General features: G+C 37.5%; 1 protein-coding gene across 1 annotated transcript in view; it reads left to right on the top strand.

The window, feature by feature from the left end:
• The window catches only part of LOC100646449 (beta-1,4-glucuronyltransferase 1), a 36297-nt gene that overhangs the window by 1624 nt on the left and 11053 nt on the right, over nucleotides 1–23620 (top strand). Inside the window, exons 2-3 of the mRNA XM_003402865.4 lie at nucleotides 14681–15660; nucleotides 15991–16171. Of these exons, the coding sequence (XP_003402913.2) occupies nucleotides 14681–15660; nucleotides 15991–16171 (1161 nt within the window). The remainder of the gene's footprint in view (nucleotides 1–14680; nucleotides 15661–15990; nucleotides 16172–23620) is intronic.

Consider the following 23620-nt stretch of genomic DNA (forward strand, 5'->3'; position numbering starts at 1 on the left):
TCTATATGCCGTCGATGGCTTCAGCGCTTGAGAAAACTAAAAAGACCAGACGTAGAGTTTTCGTAGAAGTGGTGACCACTTCAATAGATGCCATCAAAAAATCGATTGGATCCATTCGACCTGTGCAATTTAATCCAACTTTGCTTTTTCATCTATCGCGTATTTCTACTTAACGTTTAGTATATTTTTGTTGTAATTTGTAGAGTATACATTTCCAATGTGACATAGTAATATTATGTTGTATTATTGATTAAAAGATTCTTTAAACAGAGTAAGACGTTGAAAGGCTATTTGGTAGTACCGATTAAAGATCAGTTAGAAACCATAACAATGAAATATTTGCAATATGCTTAATAATAATGACATTCGATACAACTATAAGAAAAATATCGTTACTTTTATGAGTAAGTCAAATTGTTTTTTAACAAAAAGGTGGTGCCTAATTACGATTAAAATTACTTATTACGATATGCAAAATTATAGTTTTGTTAACAAGGATTGAACAGATTTCTGAAAAGCAAATGATCTTTCCATCTGACTAAATTCAAATATTCTAGAAGTATTGAACAAAACCATTCAAGTAGCAGAAAACGATTTGGCGATGTTTCATTTAATTGGAGATATATTGGAACGTAACGTACAACTCAATTTGTACGCGCAAGAAGAAAACAAGCGACTACTATAGATTAGAATTTAGATTCGAATATTTCGCCCACTTCGTATTCTAATCAATCTAATTATCTAAAGTAGTAAACGACATGAAGTAAATTTCTCTTTTTCATGCATAGCATCCAAATCTGCCATTATTTACACTCATTCCCCGCTATCGTTACCATATAAACATCTAATCTGCATTAAACGGCAATTCTCCGAAAGAATATTTCAGTCGAAACTATTGTTATACATATAACTATATCAGCGAACTGTTTATTTTTCAGACTAGTTACAGTTATCCTATATCCGACAAGTAGCGAGAATATCGGCCAATAACAATCGTGATTTTATGGTACCTGTTTACATGGCCGATACTGGGATAGCGATATCGTCGTTTAAAACGAAAAATCATTATATCGAACGATTTTCGTTGAACATCGACTATGTCGAGCTGATCGACCGCAAATATTTCAAAGGCTGGGTGACTGGAAGCTGGACGAAAAATAATGATGTCGTATCGGTGGATTTGACGCGTCTACGTATTAATCTGGCGTGACTCCTCGGAAATTCTTGGGGATTAAGGGAACAGTGTAAACTCTTAGCTGGCTCGTTGCGGCCCTTTATGTAAATGGATAATAGATCTCCCCAGCACTTGGCCGGGTTCCTAGACGACTAGTATCACCACCAACCTGCATTGCAACGCCGAAGGGCAGTTCATTAACTGCCGGACTCTGGTTCGATGAGAGCTACGGAGAGTCGAATAGCTTTGAAGTGGTGGACGCCTCGAGGGCGTCCACTGCTGAACAATGAGAATTATCTTGTCTTCCTCCTTCCCATTTCCTTCTTTGTCTTCGTAGCCTTTGCATTTCCATATTCATCCCCTTTTCATGCTCGTACATGTGCACGTACTGTATATGTTTATATCTAAATATTTGCGCAAGCGCAAGCTGACGTCTATAATTGAATCGCTTCGGGCGAGAGAACAATCATAGCGAGCAACATGTATGAAAAGCATGTATGAAAGCGATCTTAATGAATTGACGGATGAGAAGTATCGAAGTGTGTCCTCTCGTGACCGCCGCCAATTATTGTGGCCAGCCAGCCAAACGGAATGATCGTCTATCATCGATATAGCTATAAAATTATGGGTAGAAACGAAGCGCAAATGCCATTCTCAGTTGGTACATTCAGCCCGGATCGAAAATTGCTCGCTCGATTCGGGGAATGGGAATTTGCGGAATTGAATAATGTGAGAAATTCTGCTTTCTATCCGAGTCCCCTTGCGTAGCAATTGTTAATTAACAAGAAATAAATCTTTTCTTCTAATAAATTCTTGACGAAACATTCGGAACAGAGAATGCTCGCAGTAAACGTGTTTTGATAAAAAGAAATAGAGCAAAGGGATTCCGTTGGTAAACGAGCTGTATAAATCATTCTTTCAGAGGTAAATCCGTTTAAACGAAATAAAAAAATTCGCGTTGTTCGTTATGAAATACGCTATCTACACGAGCAAAGCGAATCTCAGTTATTGTTATCCGATTAAAATCTCTTTTCCTGACAGTTATATGAAATCTGTAATTTTCCAAAGCAACTCTTCGTAATCAACGTAACTTTATATCTTATTTATATATACAATTTTATAAATATTTCGACATATGGTGATAATTATTTAAAATACAAAATACAAAATACGATGGGATCACATATTAAGGAAATGTCGTTCAATTTTAGAAACTTCATTCAAGCTGTATAATTGGTTAATCAATGTCTGCCGATGAATGGTTCTCGTCTATTTATTTTTGTTATTTTTCCGATATTTATATTTAAAATATCGTGCCTGTCTCTCAACGTGATTCAATTCGCACTGAAGTCGTTCTTTCAGTGATGGATCCTACTAAAGCTTTAAGCGAAAGAGAGGGGTAGCAGCTTGTAATCCCATGCGTGACTCCTACTGTTAGTAGCAGCCTCATATCAGATTATGGTTATGGCAGCTTACTTAATGACTCCCTATCAAAATAATTGGTGGCAACGTATTAATTGCTCGCGCAGCATAAATAGACCTTGCTGTACATTGAATTGGATACGATGATTCTGCTTCAGTCTTTATGACTGGTAGTTGATTAGCAAGTATTTAAATATGTATGGCTAAATTGTTTTATCGATCATATTTTGAATGAATATTTTCAAATGTCGTTTAATACTGAAATTACCGGTTTGTAAAGTATAACTAAATATTCTATACATAAATAATTGCAATTAAAAAGATATGATAAAAATAAGTAGATGTACACGATTATGTTTTTATCCGAATAAAAGTTAATATTAGCTTTGCTACTAAAGCATCTACATAATTCAAGTAATTGTTAAAGAAAAAGGTTTGAAATTCGTTATTTTGTTCTAACGTTAATATGCTCTATAAATTAATTGAAACAAAATTAAAAGGAAAATTAGGAACGTATCACTGTTTTATATATTTTAGACGTAAATAAAGAGTGTATACATCTGTTCGTTCACAGTATCGATTCAGCTTGATAGCATCACCTTTTATAAATCAACGAATATCCAATATATCAGACGTGTCACACGTGACCATAGCAGAGAAAATATCGTATCTCGATAGATGTTGTACATCTTTCGTTTGCCCATATTTTCTGTTCTGTTATAAACTGTTCTCTTGTTATTCTTTCCTAACATTCCACGGTATCCTTTTTTTGTAAATGTAATTATAATCAAAATATATTAGATACTTTGGAAATTAAATGTATATTTTCTAAGTACAAATTAACCATATTTTCTGTTAATAGCCATATTCTTACAAGTTGTTAAACGCGTTAAAATATAAGGAAATAGGAGAATAGTTATAAATAGTACAGGTAATAATACAATACTATAGCTACATAAGATATGAAATTCTGGCTAATATTAGATAAATGTTTAATACCTAATTTTATATTTACTGTGCTTAGTCTCTACCAAAAATGATCGAGTTTATTCGATTTTGTACTTCGAACAAACTCTATCGCAGAATCTCATTATTACCGTATAACCTGTCCCTCACCTCTGTTGCTCCAATTTCAACAGTAGGTATCGAATTCAGAAATTTATCATCCGTCCGTCGCAAAATCTGTATTAAGCTGAATATTCAACTCTACCATTTTTCCCAGCTCTACAGACATACTTCTTTTTCTCGAAAAAAAAAACAAATACTTGTCAAAACTCAGGATTCACAGCTGATCAACGATTCATCGGCAGACACGCGGGAACGATCGATCATTTGGCAACTAGAATACTTTGAAATTCGGTGAACGTGTCCCGATCAGTCGTTGTGCGTGCAATCTATTCGTCTCACAGATGGTATCTCGTCAGGTTGGAGTATTCGAAATGATTCATTCGACCAGATACGCGTACGGGACCAGAGTGTGCGAACAGGGTGGACGCGATAGATAGATTTCCCTTGTCCGCTTGGTAACTTGTTTGATTTCAATCATTTTCAAGTGTTTTCAATAGATTTTCAAAGTGTTTTTAACTGGAAGGCCGCCAACGCTACCGGAGTATATTGTTTTATCGTTTCCGAGCGTTTCCAATGGGATCGACGTGCCGTATATACAAATCGAAAATGTTGAATTACATCTACTGCCGTTGGTCCCATGGCGTACCAATGGTATCGTCTGATATAATCTCACGCACTCTCACTGAATCATTTTCTCGACGCTCGCTGGTTCGCGCCTCCGTCACGCTGTATTCATTTATTTTCGCAGTGAGACGTTCGCCGCTCGTCAACGTTCATACAATGTTTTTCATCGAACGGAGACCGTCTATGGATTTTCCGTGAAACGCGGTATGTTTTTCTTCGCTCACCTTGACGAAACGTTGGACTTTGTACGATCTGTTTGGACCAAACGTTTCTCATTAATCTATTTTATTTTACTTTACGGTTAAAGAACGCGATTATTATGACAGATAACAATATCTTAGAATTTAATCTTAAATATCTTCTCAAATCATCTTTGTACTTTATTACGTCAAATTCTATGTTTGTACATTTAAAAACTCATTTAAATATGGTTAAATCATTTAGAAAATCAATCTTACGAAAGAGAGCGTATGTTCGATATACGTTATCACTATATAAATTACTATAAGAATTTTTGTCTGCAAATCCTCAGAGAGACGCAGTCATTACTGTTTTTAACTGTTCTTAAACTGGCAGTGTTTCACTTACTTTTGTATGCATACCATAGACAGCGGCTAATTACGTTTGCTTTTCATTAGCTTCCACTCTTATGGCTATTTATTTTTGTACAATCGACCGAAAATGTAGTTTTTCAACTGTTTAGCTATCAAATTATAATATACAATTGTGAATACGTTGCATACACTTTGCTGGTAGGTCAGTTCTCATTTGGTTATTTCGTGCTGCCAAGGGAGAACATCGGTGTTTTATTAGAGTTGTTACAGAAACGAACTTGAAAGAAATTACGTTGTTAAAGTTTACTTAAAGTGAAAAATTAAGTTCGGAATCAACTGTTTCATATTTTACATGCAATGTATAGAAATAGCAAAATTTACATGTTTTACAATGACAAATAAATTAATGACCGTTCTGTGGTTGTACGGATTCGATCTATATTTAAACAACGATAGAAAAATTAAACCTTTTTGAAATTTGATGACTGACATACAGAAAGAAAGGGGAGAAAGGGAAAGTAAGGAGAAGTGTTTCTTCAGACTCCTTGTAACGGAGATTAAGGATTTTAGCCACTCAAGATCACTTCAATCGCGAATCACGTCAAACATAACTTTTACTTTCACTATACTCATCACTGTGACACGATTTTCGTTTCATTCTTATCTTTCTCTCCGACATTTCTTATTTTTGTCCTTTGACTTCTACATTTAGCCTCATCTTTTGTTCGTCAACTTTTATTTTATCAACCCTCCGAGAGTGGAAGCGGGCTAAATTTTCACACTTTTCCAAATATTTCACGTTTATTATTTCCTAAGTTACGATATTCAAATAAATTCATTCTTAAACTAATTTTTATTATCACAGAGAAATACAAATTCCTTTCGTTTGGCTTTCTGCTCGCTATAAAACGAAACATTCGATATTCCATGTCCACGTCCCCAACAGGCGAGAATTAAATAGTGATAAATTGCTTCTTTGGACTACTATAAAAATACTATAAAAATAAGGCGCTATTTAAAAAGATACGATATCTTCGTCAAATTACTTTTGATGGAACGAAAATACTTCCGTTGAAGAACGTTGCTACGCAATTTCGTCTAAATATTTGCAATTACTTAAAGAACGTTAATTAACACCAACTAGAAAAATCTTATTTCGTGTCGGTGTCTTCTGATCGTTGTTCTCTGTAAACGTTTTGTTTGCTCTATACTTGACAAGTTACGGCGAGTATCGAAGCAAGACGCAATTGAACAGCTGTTTCTTCCGTATTCTTCTACGAAACGCCACTCCCGCTTACTTAGTTTCCGTGCATAACAAAGCTCGCTAATTACTCGGCGAGGAAGCACGCGCCACGCCGCGTCTCTTGACACGATTTACACTTCCAGATAGCAAAAAGGTTGTCCGTTGGAGAGACACGAGTTTTCGTACGAGCGCATATTTTCACGACGACAGTCTGTCTGCTTCTTTTTCTCCGGTTCTTCCTGTTCCAGCGTTGGTCTGTTCGTGGCAGATCTGAGAATCACAGCTTGTTTAATTATCTCGGTAATTATGCAAAGCAAATACGTGCGCCAGGGGGAAAATTGAAGACCTGCTAATTACCGCGTAAAGATGTAAGAAAGGAAGCAGGAAGTGCAGGTAAGAAAGAAGAAGAAGAAGGCGAAGAGGAGGAAAAAGGGGAAAACGGAGAGAAGGAGAAGAAGTGAGAAGAAGAACTAGGCTAAAAGGAACACGAACGGATGAGAGCGGAAGGAGGAGGGGCAAGAAGGGCAGTCGTTTAATTGCAGCGGTTCACCACTCGACAAAAGTGGCTTTCGTGCTTTCCGGACTACGACAGTTATGCCTGACCCCTAGCTATGAAAAGAAATTCCTTTTTGAGATTCCATCGAGGACGGTTAACTATTTTTTTCTTTTTCTACTCTGTTCCACGATTCTTTTTGTACATCCGGAATTGAGCGTTTGCAATTAGCTTGACAGAAGGAGAACCTTCAACCACGGATGGAAATGTTCGCATTTACGCTGCTCGTTTATTATCGGTCGTTGTGGAGTATGCTAATTTGTTACGAGTGGTTTACGTATGATTCGTCAAAGTAGGTACATTTATGAATATTACATTTGTAATTTCTTCGTTTCATTTACTTTCGTACTTGATTCTTCATGTTGTTATAGTGTAGTTTCTCACTTAATGTCGACTAATAATATCTTTTAATCGACAGGGTCAACTAAACTTTTTGATACATGTTTGATACCTCAAAGGAGGTAAATCAATAACAGTACAGTAGTAGAGATGTACAGTAATTTACATCTGAAAACATCTGAACATCTGTCACAGAAAATTTTTATGAATATATTATACGTATTGTACATATACAAAACGCGAATCGGTTACGTTTCACACTGTCGGTTTGCAACTACACCTTTAGTCCATATCGTTACATTTCTAGTTCCATAAAATCGGACAAATTCATTATCGCCATATCATTCTATGTCACTTTATCCAGTCTTCTCGCCGAAATCGTTTCACGAACTTTTTAAACGGACGTCTCGACGCCACTCACCGTGAAATCTTCTCCTGGCTATCTTTGCAGCCTGAGGTATTTTCCGCGAGTTCGATAATACGCACGTTTGCTTATCTCCTGGGCGAAAAGTGGCACGGAGGGAACGGGTGCAATTCGTTTATTATCACAAACCGCATCTCTTCCCAATACCTACCCCTTTCACCGGGTGTATCCAAATAGAGGAGAGACCGAGGCCATAGAAGTGGTTACGTCGTTTCAGTCGTAGCGAGAGAAAGAACGAGAAGGGAGCGGGAAGAGAAAGGTGGAAGAGAAAAGGAGGAAGAGGGAGTTTCAAAGAATTTCCAATTCTCAGCTTTTCAACACCGCCACCGCCTTCGACGCTTCGTTTGTGCGCGAGAGCTAGAAGGATGAAGAGCGGCGAAGGGTGGTAAAACAGGAAGAGGCGAAGGGAATGGGACGAGGTTGGAAGGGATGGGGATGAGGTTGATGGTGGTCGAAGGGAGAGCTGCCGTAATGAATGGTATTCAGTTTATTCTGGGCTAAGTTACGCTGCCGCCGACGTTGCATCGCGTCGGTACCGGCATCCAAGCACCGAACTAGAAGTAAAATGGGACTGTAGCAAAATTGAAAGGCGGAATTTACCTTTTATCCCTGGCTCCGATCTTCGCAGCCGTTTCCTCCTTTCCCAGCCTATAACGGTTCTTTAACTCTTCCTTCTCTCGTATCCCTTCCCTTTTCCTTTCTTTTTTCCTTCCACTTTCTACTACGTCTTCTTTCCCTTTCGTTGTCGCTCTTCTATGGGTACTTATGCGCTCTTCTTGCGAATGCGATTCTCCCTCTCTCGTTCTCTCCTGTCTTAACGAGTAAATCGAAAACGTGGAGCAAAAACTCGATGTGTTTTCCATTTAGCGCCTTTGAGCACGGTTTTCAAGGGGTAACCGAACTCCCCGTGAATGTGGTTCCCATTAACGGAATCATCCTCCTTTGCGCTGCCGTCTATCATCGCGATACGCGTTAGATTTTCTGGTTCGGGCCAAATTTAACTTCTATTTGCCGTGAAATATATGGTGAACGAAGTACATGAGAGAGGTGCTTTGAGTTTTCGGATACCGCAATGGAAAATTAAGAGAAATTTGTAGCGATCAGTATTACTTTCTTTTTTTTCTAACCCTTCGTTATTGTTGGTTAGTTAATTCAATTTTTAGTTCTGCGAAACGATTTCAATTGTACGAATCCACTGTTTGCTTCGTATATGGTTGCAGTTACTTTACAATCGAGTAGAATTCTATTTACAACTCAACATTTTTTTTAGGAAATATTATACGTATGAGTAACCTACGGAATTGGAATTGCGAGTCAATGTTATTTGTAGATGATTAATTCTGCAAATCTTTTCTTCGATTATGCTCTATCAATTAATTCATATAAAAATTTGTAAACATATAAAATTTCATCTTCAATAGCTTACTTTGTTTTCGAAAGTTACATATTACTTTACTTCGTCGTGTATGGATATGATCCAAATATTTCCATTTTACAAAATTCGAGAATTTCGAAAATCCCAGTTAATTAATTTTTCCGTGGCATATAAAGCGTTTTTCTAGAAATGAAATACACGTACAAATTGAAGCAAATTTCATAATACTAATGGAAAGAATTATCTAATATATTCGTATTTCCTGTATCGTATGCGCGGTTCAATTTGTTACTTTTTTGACGACACAAACGGCCAACGTATGATATCGTTCTATCGTGTAGCAAAAGTTTAGTTCGATAATGCGCGACACCGCACTTTGGCGTCGTTGCATGTATTTCCTGTATCGTTGATTACACGGTGAAATTGCGATTACAGGAAGGATAGAGTTCCGCACGAAAACATACGGGAGGTACAGGTATAGTGAATCGTGCTTTCAAGCTTTCGTCCTGCATCGTACATTCAGCGCCGGTAAAGCCTGCACTGTGGTTCGTGTGTGACCTAACGAAAGCCCAAGTACACAATTTGATAATGGGTTAGCTGTGTAACGTGCACACATTTGCCAGCCGTGTTACACGCGGTGCTCAGGGCACACTGAATCAGTAATAACAACGTGTTTGCATAATCAATCATGCCCTTTCTCCTATTTCTTCCTCGCTTCGTCTTGTTACGGTGTCATGTTTTGAAATGTGCATGACCGAGGATAGATCATATTATCCTTCTGGAATTTGTTTTCGCGCGAGAATAATGAAATAGGTAAACAAATTGTCGATTTTATTTAATTACCGACTAAGGCTAATAAGAATTAATAAATATTCGTGATCTGTCTTTTTTATTGAGAGAAACACGTGACTCGTTTTGCGTCTTGTTTTTTGTCTTCAATTTATACAAATATACGAATACTAGATATATAATTTCCACTTCTTTCCAGCCTCTGTATAACATTTAAAAATATCGCTCGTTATAACATTAAAAGTTTAAAAGATATTAAGATATTGCATTATCATATTTTTATATCTTTGGATCTAACAAATTCTTTTCATTTTGTAGTTATTTCGTATTAAAATATTCTTTCCATAGAGGGACATCGAAATCAAAAAATCAATAAAAATGTTTTATCGTATCCCTATATGTGTGTGTATATATATTGTATATAAATATATATGGTTTTTAGATGTAATAAATAAAAATCCAATGTTAATAAAAAGGATTCATAACAAATTTTAATTAATAGTGATCTCACATGGAATTTATCGGCAAGTTGGGATGACGAAATTTCCACGTGTAATATTTCCGCGCATCTCCATAAATATTGATTATTTGATAGTGTTGTATTTTTTTTTTTTTTTAAAAAACCGTGTGGGTTCATTCAACGTGCACGCTCACATACGTATATGATATATATGTATATAACGAGCAACTCTCGTCGAGCCGTTCGTCACGTCATAATAGTATGCAAACGAATACCCCGTAAATAGTATGCAAATAAATACCGTAAACTAAATATGAAGACGTCTGTCTTTCTTTCTTCTTTCTATTTTCCACTGGCAGCCTTTTTTTTCACGTCGCGTCAGAATAAGTTAATAAGTCTGCGTAAACACGATGGGAACGCCTCTCAAGGTTTAGGTAGTACGAGGAACGGCAGAAATTTTCTCACAGTTTTACAGTGCAGTGCACAGTTGTACGGCAGGTTAGTTTCGGCTTGTAAAAATCTCGGCTGTAGCGGACGCAACCGAGTTTTCCACTTTTCTCTCCTTAGGATCGCGTACAAGTAGGCAGAACTGCGACTGCTTGCAGTGTTAAGGTAATGTCACCATTCCTGTGGCCACTGTACATACATGCATACATATATAGACACGTACGGATATATAGTACCGTGTTAAAGTTTTGGGCCATGTTGGATAATGATCTTGGTAAGTAATTGTATTGTTGGGGAATATTTCCATATCGAGTTACACGGAAACGAACTTTTAAATATTCCATTCGCGACGTTAAATCGATGCGTATGAAACGTTCTTTCAAATAAAGCTTGTGCTACACGTAGGTACATATGTAGCTTCTTTGAAACGTCACGTTTAACGAATATTGAATCTAGAAATTTTTCAAGTAAAGTTGATATAGTTTCTTCGTTTGCAGCTTCATTTAAAATAATTTATGAATTAAAAAATAGTGCGAATGAAATGCTACATTTATGTTTTTCATAGGCTTATATAAGACAATTACATTAACATTTTGATTATTTATAACGTTGAGTATATGTCATTTATAGCAAATTTCTTTTTCATCGATGTGCCTGGTATATAATGTAGTCAACAGGACAAAACTTAGTAAGCCTGTCAAATTGAAACCTGGCAGAATCGTTCTGCTCGTCGAAGAGAGAACTGGCTAGATAATTGCAGCATTTTGATTGCACACATAAAGGTTAAATCATAAGAAGAAGTCGATAGAAAAACGAAAAGCAAAGTCACGAAAACACTTCAAATTTGAGTATAAAAATTGCCTGAGGGAAGTGAAGGTTTTATAATCAAAAGTTACCTTTCTGTACGCTCAAAGTGTCTCGTGTGTCCATATATCGCTTACGGATTAAGGCCTTGCGAGCGAAGTGATCTACATTTTTTTCAGGAAATGCGTATATCGTTCCAGAAAAAAAGCTGTTGAGTTAGCGTCTGTTACTAACCAGCACGTTTGACGCGAGCTTGCGATAGTCAGCGAGAAGCGCGAAAAGTTCGAGCATGCGACAAGGATAAAGATAGTAAATGATTAAAAATTATCGTCGTTTTTACGACGATATCTTTGAGTTATATATAGATGAGATAAATATTTACATTCATCTGTTACTTTATTCAGTATATATTTCATAATTGCATTTATTTATCTCAAGTACAGTCGACAGTTATAAAAGAAAGCTCTAAAATTTTCTATCTTCAATTTATATTTATATTTAAAGAAATAAATTTACTCATGACCAGTTATAATTCAATTAATAAAGTAACTTTTCCAGTTGCTTATTTTTGCAGTTTATTTTAGTATATATTAAATTAATAAACTGTTTAGTTTCTCAATGCGAGAAACTAGAGAAAGAATCTGTTGACTAACTAAACAGTTCAGTTAATTAAAACTGCGTTTGTTTAATGCGCCAGAATTTTTTTTAAACGGATTTTTTTCGTCATAATTACAAAGACAGTTATCTATACATTTTTTATAATCTGTAAAATTAAAAAAAAAAAAAAATGTTATTTTAGAAAACCTATCGTAGAAAACGTCAGTTAAAAATCTCAATTTGTTAGCCGTCAAAATGTGTAATTGTCACATCAAAATTCCACGCGTATAGTATACATATACTTCCAAAATATACAATAAATTACATGGAAGATAATCAGAACTGAACAAAGGATTGTTTTATTAACCTACACGGGCAGTTGTTATTATATCGTGGACAACGAATGACTCATAAAAGGAAAACAATTCCCAGATCCAGGGTTGATGAGTCTGGTAAATACAGCACGATCCTCCAATGGGTCGTGTGGAAGGCAACGTGTTAATACAGACACAGCGCGTAAAGATTGTCAGTAAATGGAATCATATACTGCACGTGCGATCGGCGGTACAAAAGTTATACGCGATGCTTTACACCTAACCCAATGAAGATAGCATCGTTGGACATGGCGATTATCTTGCTCGAGGTGCAAACTATTTTGTTCATTAAATACTTGGCCTGTTCTGACGTCACGGCTTATATATGAGCGCGATTTTAACGGGCCCTGGGAAGTCGTACGATCCATTATCGTTCTAGCCACCGTTCTGTTTCCAAGCAAAATTTCACTGAATTCCTCCGGGAGTTCTGCCGTGCATTTTGGTGGCTGCTCCGCGATACCTACAATCTGTTTCTTCCGATTAGCAACGTAATTGCGCTATTATTAGGAATGTTGCGGTCCATCTGTACGACTCCTACATATTTCTAAGGTATTTATGCGGTTGCAAACTCTTTCTAGCAAATTATCGAATGCGCGTGCATTGTACGTACATACATATGCGTGTGTTTGTTCCTCGAGTATTCTTCCAGAGTGAAGTAATTTCGTTGTTAGCGGACCGATTTAACGTCAGAGTATCGTTGAAAGAGCATTTAATGATGTTATAAATGTGTATAATTAAAATGGAGATAGAATTTTCATTTTTCAATTAGCGGAAAGATATTGTATTTTCGTATTGCGAAGTGTAGTATAGCGAGACTTTAGTTTCTTGTATAGAGAAGGTAAAGTAGAAGAATTGTAAAATGAAACGAAAATATAATGTTAGGGGGAATGGTAATAATAACATGAAGGAATTCGTTAGAAATTTATTTTGTTTCCGATGCTACGTTCTTATCTTTTTTTTAAACAGATCGGATCGAGTGGTGTTCATAAAATTTGCGCAAAGTAATTGTTTAAGCTGCTTTTTATTTTATGCACGGTAGCAGAAATAGAATCCTTTGAGACGAGGAATGTTTAATGAAGTCTTATCATGGAAGAGAAAGATACTATTTGCGTAGTAGAACTTCATTAAACCTTGCAATCCCTGTAGGTTACGTAGGTACGTTCTGTTTTATTGTTTTTTCCCCTGAAACACGATTTTATAAAAGTCATTCCACATTTCATCAGTCATCTTCTCAGACACGATATTTTTATCGCTACGAGCGCTTAAATTTAAAGTTAAATATATTTAATGAAGCAAATTAATATAAATATATTTCACTTATTCCATACGTTTTACGTTCTTTCAATTAGATCGTATTTACTGTTTATCTATCTCTTATTTATCGAATTTTTAATAATTTATATATATATGCTTTTAATCATGCGGATTGTTATTAATTATGAGGGTGTTAATAGATATATTTGATTATAATTAGTTATATATCATGCAGCATATCTAACACATACATCATATTTGTTAAGAGTAAAAATTGTTAGTAAAAATTAGAACTGGGGGAAGAGAAGTTTGATAATTGCAAGGAAGATAAAATGCAGTGATGTTGAGTTAGATTTTAACATCTCCCAGTTTACGAATGTTCGATATTTTATTCTTGCGTTTCTGCTGGTAGTAACAAGAAACTGACGACGTGGTAATTAGGACGATAAAACAGGCAAGCTGACTCTGTTTTAGACAGACCCAATATACCGTTGCCAAAGACTTCGTTCCTTATCGTAAAACTTGTTTATTCGGTGTTTTGCAGTGAAATAGCTGTGGCACGATTTTTGCTTGGCAACTCCGGTGAACAAACTTCGAAAGTCATAATCGCAGCTCATATTTCGCTCGACCTTTAAGTTTCGTATGATATAAACGATACACTTTCTTTATTTTCTCTTTACGCTTGTTATTGCTAAGAATAAGCGTATTTTCGTTCTCTTGTCGCGTACCAACATATTTTTAACTTGTTTCAATACTACAATAATACAATATTTGAAAAAGCTTGCAATAAAAAGTGTTCAATCAAGAAAATCGTTTTTACTACGATACTTACGTACTAACTGCTTAGGTTCAAGTACATATATTGAATTTCGTATCGTTTGATAGTTTGCCCGTGTGACTACGCAAATTTTATAGTAGGAGAGCGAGATGTAGAACCTGAAAAAAAAACATTCCATCGGAAAATGAGGATACGTCCAGATACTTTTTGTAGCCAGTGTACCTTGTTCGAGCAACATAGAAAATAATATTTCGATAAAAGATCTATTCGTCCGCGAACCGATAGTTTGCAGGGAACGGGATCGCGTTAATTGCTTCATTTTCGCATATTCTTTGATCACCATTACGTCAAGGTAATCGACGGTTTATTAAACTAGCGAACTTTCTGACTTTCATATGCAGTTGGGATGTCGACCATGGAACCTCAGTCTGACCAGCGTGGTTGTCCTGGCTCTCTCAAATATGCTATTGACTTTCCTGTTGCTGCAGTCGGAAACCTGCATCCCGGACGAAGTACCCAGGGATTTGGAATCAAACGCTGTAAGCGAATGGAACCTCGCTACCTTAATCAAAGAGCAGCAGGAGCAACAGCAGTCGGACTGCGTTACACAAGATTACCAACCGTTGCCAGCTGACGCGAATGGTTTAAAATTGAACATAAAGCTCGGCAGATGGGACGCTCGTAGAATGTTTCGAACGTTCGACCACGTTCTCGTTGGATCTAGTTTCGTCGAGTTATCACAGGCGTATCGTGTTTGCCTGGCCACACAGAGCTCGGTCGAGAAGCTGCATTCGGTCGTTCAGGCGGCTCATCATTGGACGGGGCCGATGTCGGTAGCTTTGTACGCAGCTGGTGACGAAGAGTTCGAGGTTCTTCAGAAGTACCTGATTTACCTTAGGAAGTGTTACGAACCGATACGGGAAAGAGTCGCTTTTTCCTTGGCTGTGCCAAGGGTTAGACCGCCGAAGAGGCAGCCGCGAGAATTCGAGCTGCCAGAGGTGGTAGATTGTGCCAAACCAGAGGGAACACTGAACGAGTTGATGAACGGGATTTCCAACGAGCAGACAAACTGGCGGATACGAAACGTCTATCCCCAGAACCACATGAGGAACTTGGCGAGGAAAAATTGCCAGTCAGATTACGTGTTCTTGACGGACGTAGATATCGTGCCGAGCTTTAATTTGACCGGCGCTCTGGACGAATTTCTGAGGACTGATACCTGTGATAAGTGCGCCTACGTGATACCAACGTACGAGCTGGACTCGCGCGTCAGATTTCCACAAAACAAGACGGAATTGGTTAGGCTAGCGAGAAAGGGACTGGCCAGGCCTTTTCATCAGAAGGTCTTCATCCACAATCAGTTTGCCACCAATTTTACCAGGTCAGTACTTTTTAATCGTTTGTCTTTTAAGTCCTTCGATCGTTTGCAATTTTATCTATTAATTTTTTCTACTCTTCAAAAGTTTGCAAACTTCGAAGAAAGTATAAAGGAATTGTTATCGGTATGCGTAATTTTTTGTTTCAAATTTTATGCAAAAGATTTTTTTCAAACGTTGAAAGTTTTCGCGCGATCAGACGGAGATACGAAAAGGGCTATATATCGGCGTTAATCTTGCTAATATTTTTATTAGTTTTTACGTCTTTTGTTACTCTCTTCCCAAATAACGAATAATTTTATATATTTATAACGTGCATACTTTTGTTCGTTTAGGTGGATACTAGATACATCTGTGAATCATAAAAACTTCGGCAACGTAAAAACTGGCAAGGTGTACATCAGTCACGATGTGACGAACTTTGAATTCCTTTACGAGCCATTTTACGTGGCAAAGGATATTGTCCCGGCTCATGACGAGAGGTTTATGGGTTATGGATATACCAGAAACACTCAGGTATGTATTCCTCATGCTGCTCTTATTCTATTTTATGTATTTCTCTTTAATCGATGACGTCATATTAGCGTAACCAATTATTAAGACATCGAACTTCAATTATGCATCTGCGACTCGACCAAATAGTCATCGAATATTAAATAGAATTTCGTAACTCCTTCGTTCGACGGTTCTAATTCTTTTACGATCAAATTTGTTTTTGACCTGAGTGAAAAATTATTTGCTCGCTACTTAATAAGAGCAGAAGTCTATTTCTCCGGACAGTGTTTGGATAGCGCTTGGATAATGTTGCAAGGAAAACATAACACACTGAGACACGAAACCAGTTTTTATCAACGATAAATACATTGCTCCTTTAATTAATCAACAACTTGCTAAAGTATAACGTTATTGTATATAGTACAATGTTATTAATATTATGCGTATATGTAGCATCGGGCGTAAAAGAACTAAAATATAAAGCGTGTAATTACTTCTGCGATTTTACTTCTTCGATGTCAAGGAAATTCGAAAGAGTATAAATTCGTGCATGAACCGGGCGATCATAAAACCTGATGAAATGATAATATAACATAAATTCATATTTGCACAACCGTCGTCATAGAGAGAATGACGATTAACGAGAATCGGAAGAATATCGGGAGGAAACTGATCGAGTACACGAGAGGCACACGCGATAGTTCGGGAGTATGAGCAACTCCCACGCGCCAAGGATATTAATCGAATTTCATATTATCGTTGTAGGCGTTATCGCGCTATGGAGGCCCATTTTACGGTACAAGCATTATTCAATTTAAAGTTGATACGTTTCCCGCTGAACGCTTGTATATCGAGTACGGACGTTGCTTACGTTTTAGTGTCCGGAAACGAGCTAATTCGCGTTCCAAACAGCATTTTCGTTGTTCGTTGATGTTTTAGAAGGAGCATCGAGTAATTTGTTAAACTTAGGTTGACTGGGGACTCTCCCAGTCTCCTCGAATAGTTTAGAAACGTGACTTTGATTGGATTTTAAATGACACGCTATCCTATTTATTATTTACAGCATTCAGATACTAATTTATTAGTTTCGAGAATAATAAGTTTCGTAGCATCGAGTGGTACTTTCATATGGCTACAAAAATTTGGTACTATGATAGTGAAAAGTAGAATCTGATAGAAAAACGCTTCATTTGAAAGTTAGAGTATAGGTCATTTTTGTTGGAAAAATTGACAAATTTCATGTTTAACCATTTTTATTCTGTACATAATGGTTTGTTTATTATTGGAGTGAGATTTACTACGCACGATTGAGCTGTATATTAAAATACCATTTGTATGCTTTTTTCTGAAAACATTGGTATATTATATCAAAATGAAAAAGTACCGTACCTCTCCGTATTGTGCCAGTGCCATACACACACATACACACATTAACACGCACGCACAGTGCTGCTAGAGACTATGAATGAGACGTTCTACGTGTTCTACGTTACGTTCAATGCATCATAGAAAAAAATCCGAGACTCGAACGAAACTTCTATATCTCTCGTTCCTCGCACTGCAGTAGAATAAGGTCGCATAGGTCAGACGGCGTAGCAGTAGTATCTCGACCGATAAATCTTCCACTCTCTGGCACCATTACTCCACACTGATTTCCACGCGATTTCCCTTCTACAATAATTTTACAGCGAATTCTAAATAAAAAATTTCTCTAAGTTACTTTTCTGTCGTAAGCTTTCTCTTACGAGATCCTTGCCTTTACCTTTAAGACGGGTAGGTATTCTCGTAACGCGATATCATCACCGATCACCGGTGATAAACTAAACCGCAGAACCTAACGATACAAGAGAAGACGTGAAAACGCATGTAGACACGCGCGATGCGTCGTACCAATGGGATAAAGTATCGAAGTTTTTCCAACGACGTCGACGTTCACGGAATGGTGCCGTTCGGGCTTGCCTCGGTGGAAATAACGAAATTCCATCGCGCGGTGAAAATCCGGACGGCGACCGTAGTTCGCCGTATTCGTAAAAGCAAGTATGCCGCAGCGACGGCAATAAAACGGGTATAAATCTACATGGCTACGTAACGTGGTAACACCGGCGCGAAACAGGCGTACACAGGCGCGAATGTAAGCTGGTGTACGGTTGCAAGCGTAACACGCTCTTCGTGCCGAGAACTACGTGCCCCGTACATTGGTATTCGCGTCTTCTCTGCGGTTCGTTCGCACAACATCCACTCCCCATGGAGGAATGAGAATGGATATCGTTCGCTTTTCCTACCCTCTTGTATTTCGTTGTACTTGAACCCACAGCCGCCCGCCTGTTCGTCTCTCACCTTCGTGATCCGATACAATCCTGTAGCGCTATTTTTTCGCCGAGCAACCAGTTTTCCTCGACTTTCGTGCTCCTCGGTTTTCCCCGTTTTGTCCTTTTCCCTCCTGCCTGTTTTGCCGCACCTATCCTGTTCCCATCCGTCGCCAAACGCATGGCACACCAGCTTTTTTCACCTTTTTGTTCGGCACGCACGTTGTTTCGCCGCCTCCGACCAGAGCAACACGTTTCCGGCGCTTCGCGTACGAACGCCGAGATAAAATCGAATCGACTGCCACGGGTTTTTCGGGGTCGGTGATTCGACACGAGACTCGTTGTATGTTGGGTTAGACAATTAGATGGCTCGTGAATACGATCGATGGCAGTCTTTTAATAGAGTCTTTTAATAGAAATCGTTTCAATGAATTATTGGAGTAACGTTTTTGATTAGTTCGGTTCAATGGTATACCGGTTCAATAATATGAATAAATTAAACAAATATTTGATCAAATATTTCACATTAAATGATATTTGTAAGTTGTCAAAAGCTAACGTTATTTTAAGACCACAAGCGAGAAATATGATATGTCACATTTTTCGTTCTTCATATGAGAGCGATTAAATATCCAATACTTTGTCAACCAGTCACACACGAATTAAATTGTCTTTTTATTACAGTTGGTTATGGAGTTCTCTTGAAAAATATTTACATCAAAAATATTAAAATCTCAGCTCTCTCGAAATATATCGATTTCAGAAGTATTAATTATCACATTTTCCATATTAGATATGCTACTAGTATTTTCACAAAACATCGTGAATATCGTCTACCGCTAAAAGCTCGTATCTTCGAACCGAACAGCTCGTTCTGTTTCTTCTAAATTATGCGACTTTCAAGCACATTATTTTAACTATCGAATAACACGGAGATGAAGAAATCTTCAGAGTCAATTTTTGCATTGCATTTGTCAATCTTTGATCTGGCAAATTTACACAACAAACAAAGATTGCGTTCTGAATTATGCATCGAGTTTTCAATCGGTATTTCTCACTCAAAGTCTGTGTTATCGATTCATCTTTATGAAAAATGAAAATCCAACAACGGAACATTTTACTCGCGACTCTTGTCCCAACAATACGATCGAATGCACACGCGAAGGAACAGCTCGTGAGCTATGCTTTTCAAAATATTGCACTCTCGCAACAAACGTCTCGTCGTCTCAATGAATTTCGAAGCGACTCGTTTCAATATTGATCTTTCGACGTTCATTTCGAAGATTGACTTTCGATCGGCTATGAAATTGATTGGACAGCGCGGCATTCCATAGCCGTGAGTGACGAGACACGCGAGCGTGTCCGTGGTACGGTCAGGCCGCGTGCAGGTAGCGCGATTCGAAGGAAAGGAAGATGCTGGTCGGCCTCGTTTGGTTCGCTCGTGCTCGTCGATCGAGCGATTACGTTGGCGCGAGTCCTCAATCAGGAAGCAGTTCGGCTTCAATGGCACGATTCGACGATTCGAGTTTATTGAAAGTGAACGAAGCACGAAGTTATTTCCACGGATCGAGGGAATCCCTCCCTTTCTCTCTCTCTTTCCCCCCTCCCTCACCTTTTCTCTCTTTTTTTCTTTTTTTCCGTAGGTGTCTAGCGAATGAAAGTTCGTGAAAAAAATTAACTATTAAAACTATATTAAACGCTTACCGGGTTGATTCGTTGTTTCTAAACCCGGGGCGAGGCATTTTGTTCGCTCTTACGCATCCATTTCTCCACGATATCCCTTTCCTTTCTTTTCTGTTTTCTGCTTATTAGTCGGATAAAATTGCCAGTTGAATGCCGGCTGCTATCGATATGTTGTAATTAACTCGATTCCGATAAAGACTTTACTGTTGACGATGAACCGTGCACGAGTATCTTCAGATACATCGATACAGATGATCCAAGTGTTTTCGAGCGAAGAACAGACGCGGTTGAGAAAGATGCTCGTGAAAATTGAAGTTTAATGAAGGTTCTCGATGGAAATCGAACGATCGATACTAATTATCAGAGTCCGACGTATTTAACGAAAGATTTATTGTGCCTGATAATTATAGATTGACTATAATAGTAATCGTACGCGATGGTTCTCGTTATTAGCAAGTTTTATTAGGGGGAAAAAAATTGATTTCAATACGCTCCTTTCGTGTATGAATAACCCGCGTATATTATATAGAAGCTAACTCTGATGGATATTCGATTATTGTCGTTCAGTGAACGTACTAGATGCTTTAACCATCGTGTTCGATAGATCCGAATGCTCCTGCTCGCAATTAGTTTCGTCACGAAAAATAGCTTATTGTTATCGTCATCGTACGATGTTTATTAACTTCGATATAAATCATTGTTGATAAATAATAATTGTCTCCATCCTGAACATATTCGTCACTGTCGTATTTCCTACGTATTACCGAGTGCGAGATCTGTTCTAATTATACACGGCCGTGATAATGACAGTAATGAATTCATGTATCGAAGAGTTTATCACAACGACCGTTTTGTGTATTTTATTATATTTAATCATTTCGATACACGATGTCGTTTGTAAGTGTCCAAACACTTTACTCGATTCGTATCAACGGTGTATTAATTTGATCAAAATGTAAAAATTAACAATGAATTAATAATTGGCAATTTGGTATTTTCTATGGTCGCGGCAACAGCGTATCAGTTTAGAAGAATTTTTTTGAATGTAATTCAACATCTACTGATTAAAGAACCGGAAGATAAAACGCTTGTCAAGTAATAAAATACTTGCGCAAAGCTTCGGTGTAGGTTCTTAGCGAACACAACGGAACTTCAATTATATTTCTCCGTCAAATTCTTCCATTACATTCATCCAAATTAATTATACATTCACGTCGAACCATAATGGATCAATTTATCCTCTTTTCCAATTATTCGATTCCATCAAGAATAGTCGCTTATATCTCCTTAACAGAGTTTACCGACAGAAATCCCCGCATTAAAATCACACGCAGAGATCTAAGCCCATCCATCGCGTCGAACCGGACGAAATGCAGGGGTTTCGCAGTCCGCTCTTCTGCCTGTGGTGGTTTTATTCATCGGCACACCTTCCGCCTCCAGGTTCGTTGATGTCGGTGGGAAATGTAAGATAAGTGTAGACACGTTACAGGGAGCCGCCTTATTCGCCAGGATTTATACCGACGTGCGATCGCATAAAACTCAATTACCAGATTTACTCGCCGGTTTCACTCGCCAGTTTCACTCGCCGGTTTTAGTCGCGTAGCCTTCACCCTCGCCGTTCTGCTACCCCGTTGAAAAATTATGCGTCGCTGTTTACCAAACTTCCCAGGTCCTACGAATGCATCGTCACGCGTGGCCCTAATGCGTGGCCTCCGTACGAACGTATTCATACGGGAAACTCTGACGAGCGAGGGTCGCGCCATTTCGAAAAAAAAAAAAAAAGAAAAAAATACATTTTCTGCTTTAGCTTGAGTACATGGTCGTAGATCAACCAAATGGAACTTTGCTACGGTTAAACGCAAGTTTTTCAGGCACATGTTACAAATTTCTAGCTTGGATTTGAATTATTACGTGGGCTTGCGTGGTTTATGAGATGAGACGAGGTTTCTGTGAGCTCGGATTATGGGATATTTTTTTCGAATACGGTATAGAGGATGGGGGATATTGAACTTTACGTCTGATTGAAAGTAAACGATCCCTAAGTATCTAAGTAAAAAATCTAAATTTTTTGGAGTAGTACGACCGACGTGTTGCTACGTGTTTCTTCTTTTTATCGCATCAAAAATCCATTTTCAAAGTTCGCAACGTGAAACGATCATATGTTATCGTGGATATCGTTATTTTTATCTTCGTTCAAACGAACTTGTAAGCCGACAGAAACATAATCCTCTAAACGCGGATAATGTCTTTATCCCCTCGTTAAATTTAGTCACCCGAATTCTAGGAACACAGGAATCGAATAAAGTGTGTTGAGTGGTAGCGTGGCATGTCATGATCGTAATGGACCGCGGTGGAAATGGTGGCCTCCGTCGATGCTGAACCGTGAAATTAACCCAAACACATTTCCCCAAGGCACACGCGATGTAAAACAACCCACGTTCGATCCTATTTCCTTTATATTTCATCTGCGACAGACACGAGTGCTATAAAATTGCGATTTCTTGTCAACGACTATCGAGCAACTCATAAACCTAAGATTGTTTCTTTGAAGATCGTTATCTTAGAAAGTCTTGCTTTTAATTTTTTCTTTTATAAAATCTGATTTTAATATTATCTTCTAAAGCAGGGCATCGTTGACGATAGATATAGACTATTGATAATCGATCGTTTTAAATGATAGATATTTTGAGGCTTAAATTTAAAGAACGTTAATTTAATGGTTTTGATATAAAATTGATGGAAGTAGTCGTAAAACATTTCAATTTATACTCCAAGATTACGATTTTTTAAAAGTAATACTCTGTTGCTCTCTGTACTTTTATATTTATACTTTATGGTTCTTTGAAGATTGAGTTTCAAGCTTGGCCAAAAGGAGTCGCATGTTATAAACCTGTTGAACTTTAGCAGCACTACTTTCGTTCTTCGATGATTTAGAATATCAAGTACGACGTGTTTCACGACTATAATCACTCAAAGATTTTCCATTCTTATATGTTGTGGTTAATACGATAAGGAACCAACTATTCCGTATCTGAGATTTATAGATGTTGAGAAATAATTTATTATTTTTGTCTCCAGAAAGACGAAGACTATATTCCCTGGATAGAAGAGAGGCGGAAGTTTATTCTAGTTTCATGACTATAGAATCAGCATGACAAAATATTTTATTATTCAAATATTGAACTCGGGATACGATAGAAACAAATTTGTTTAAGGGTAGCTCAGTATTACGTGACTCCACTTTCAAATAAGTTCATCTACTCGATTTTGCATTGATCTAATGAGATTTTGACGCGTTGTATCTACATTCCCGCACAAAAGTCTCAGAGCATCTTCAATTTTTCTATTTTTTGTATATTTGGCGTAGATTATGAATTTTAAATTGCACGCATCTTTTACTAAAAGTATTAATATATTAACAGCCTAAATTTCCTTTATCGTATAAAGCATCGAGTTAAATGATTTAATGATTATAACACAA

Source organism: Bombus terrestris, chromosome 6, assembly GCF_910591885.1.
Source record: "Bombus terrestris chromosome 6, iyBomTerr1.2, whole genome shotgun sequence".
Taxonomy (NCBI): domain Eukaryota; kingdom Metazoa; phylum Arthropoda; class Insecta; order Hymenoptera; family Apidae; genus Bombus; species Bombus terrestris.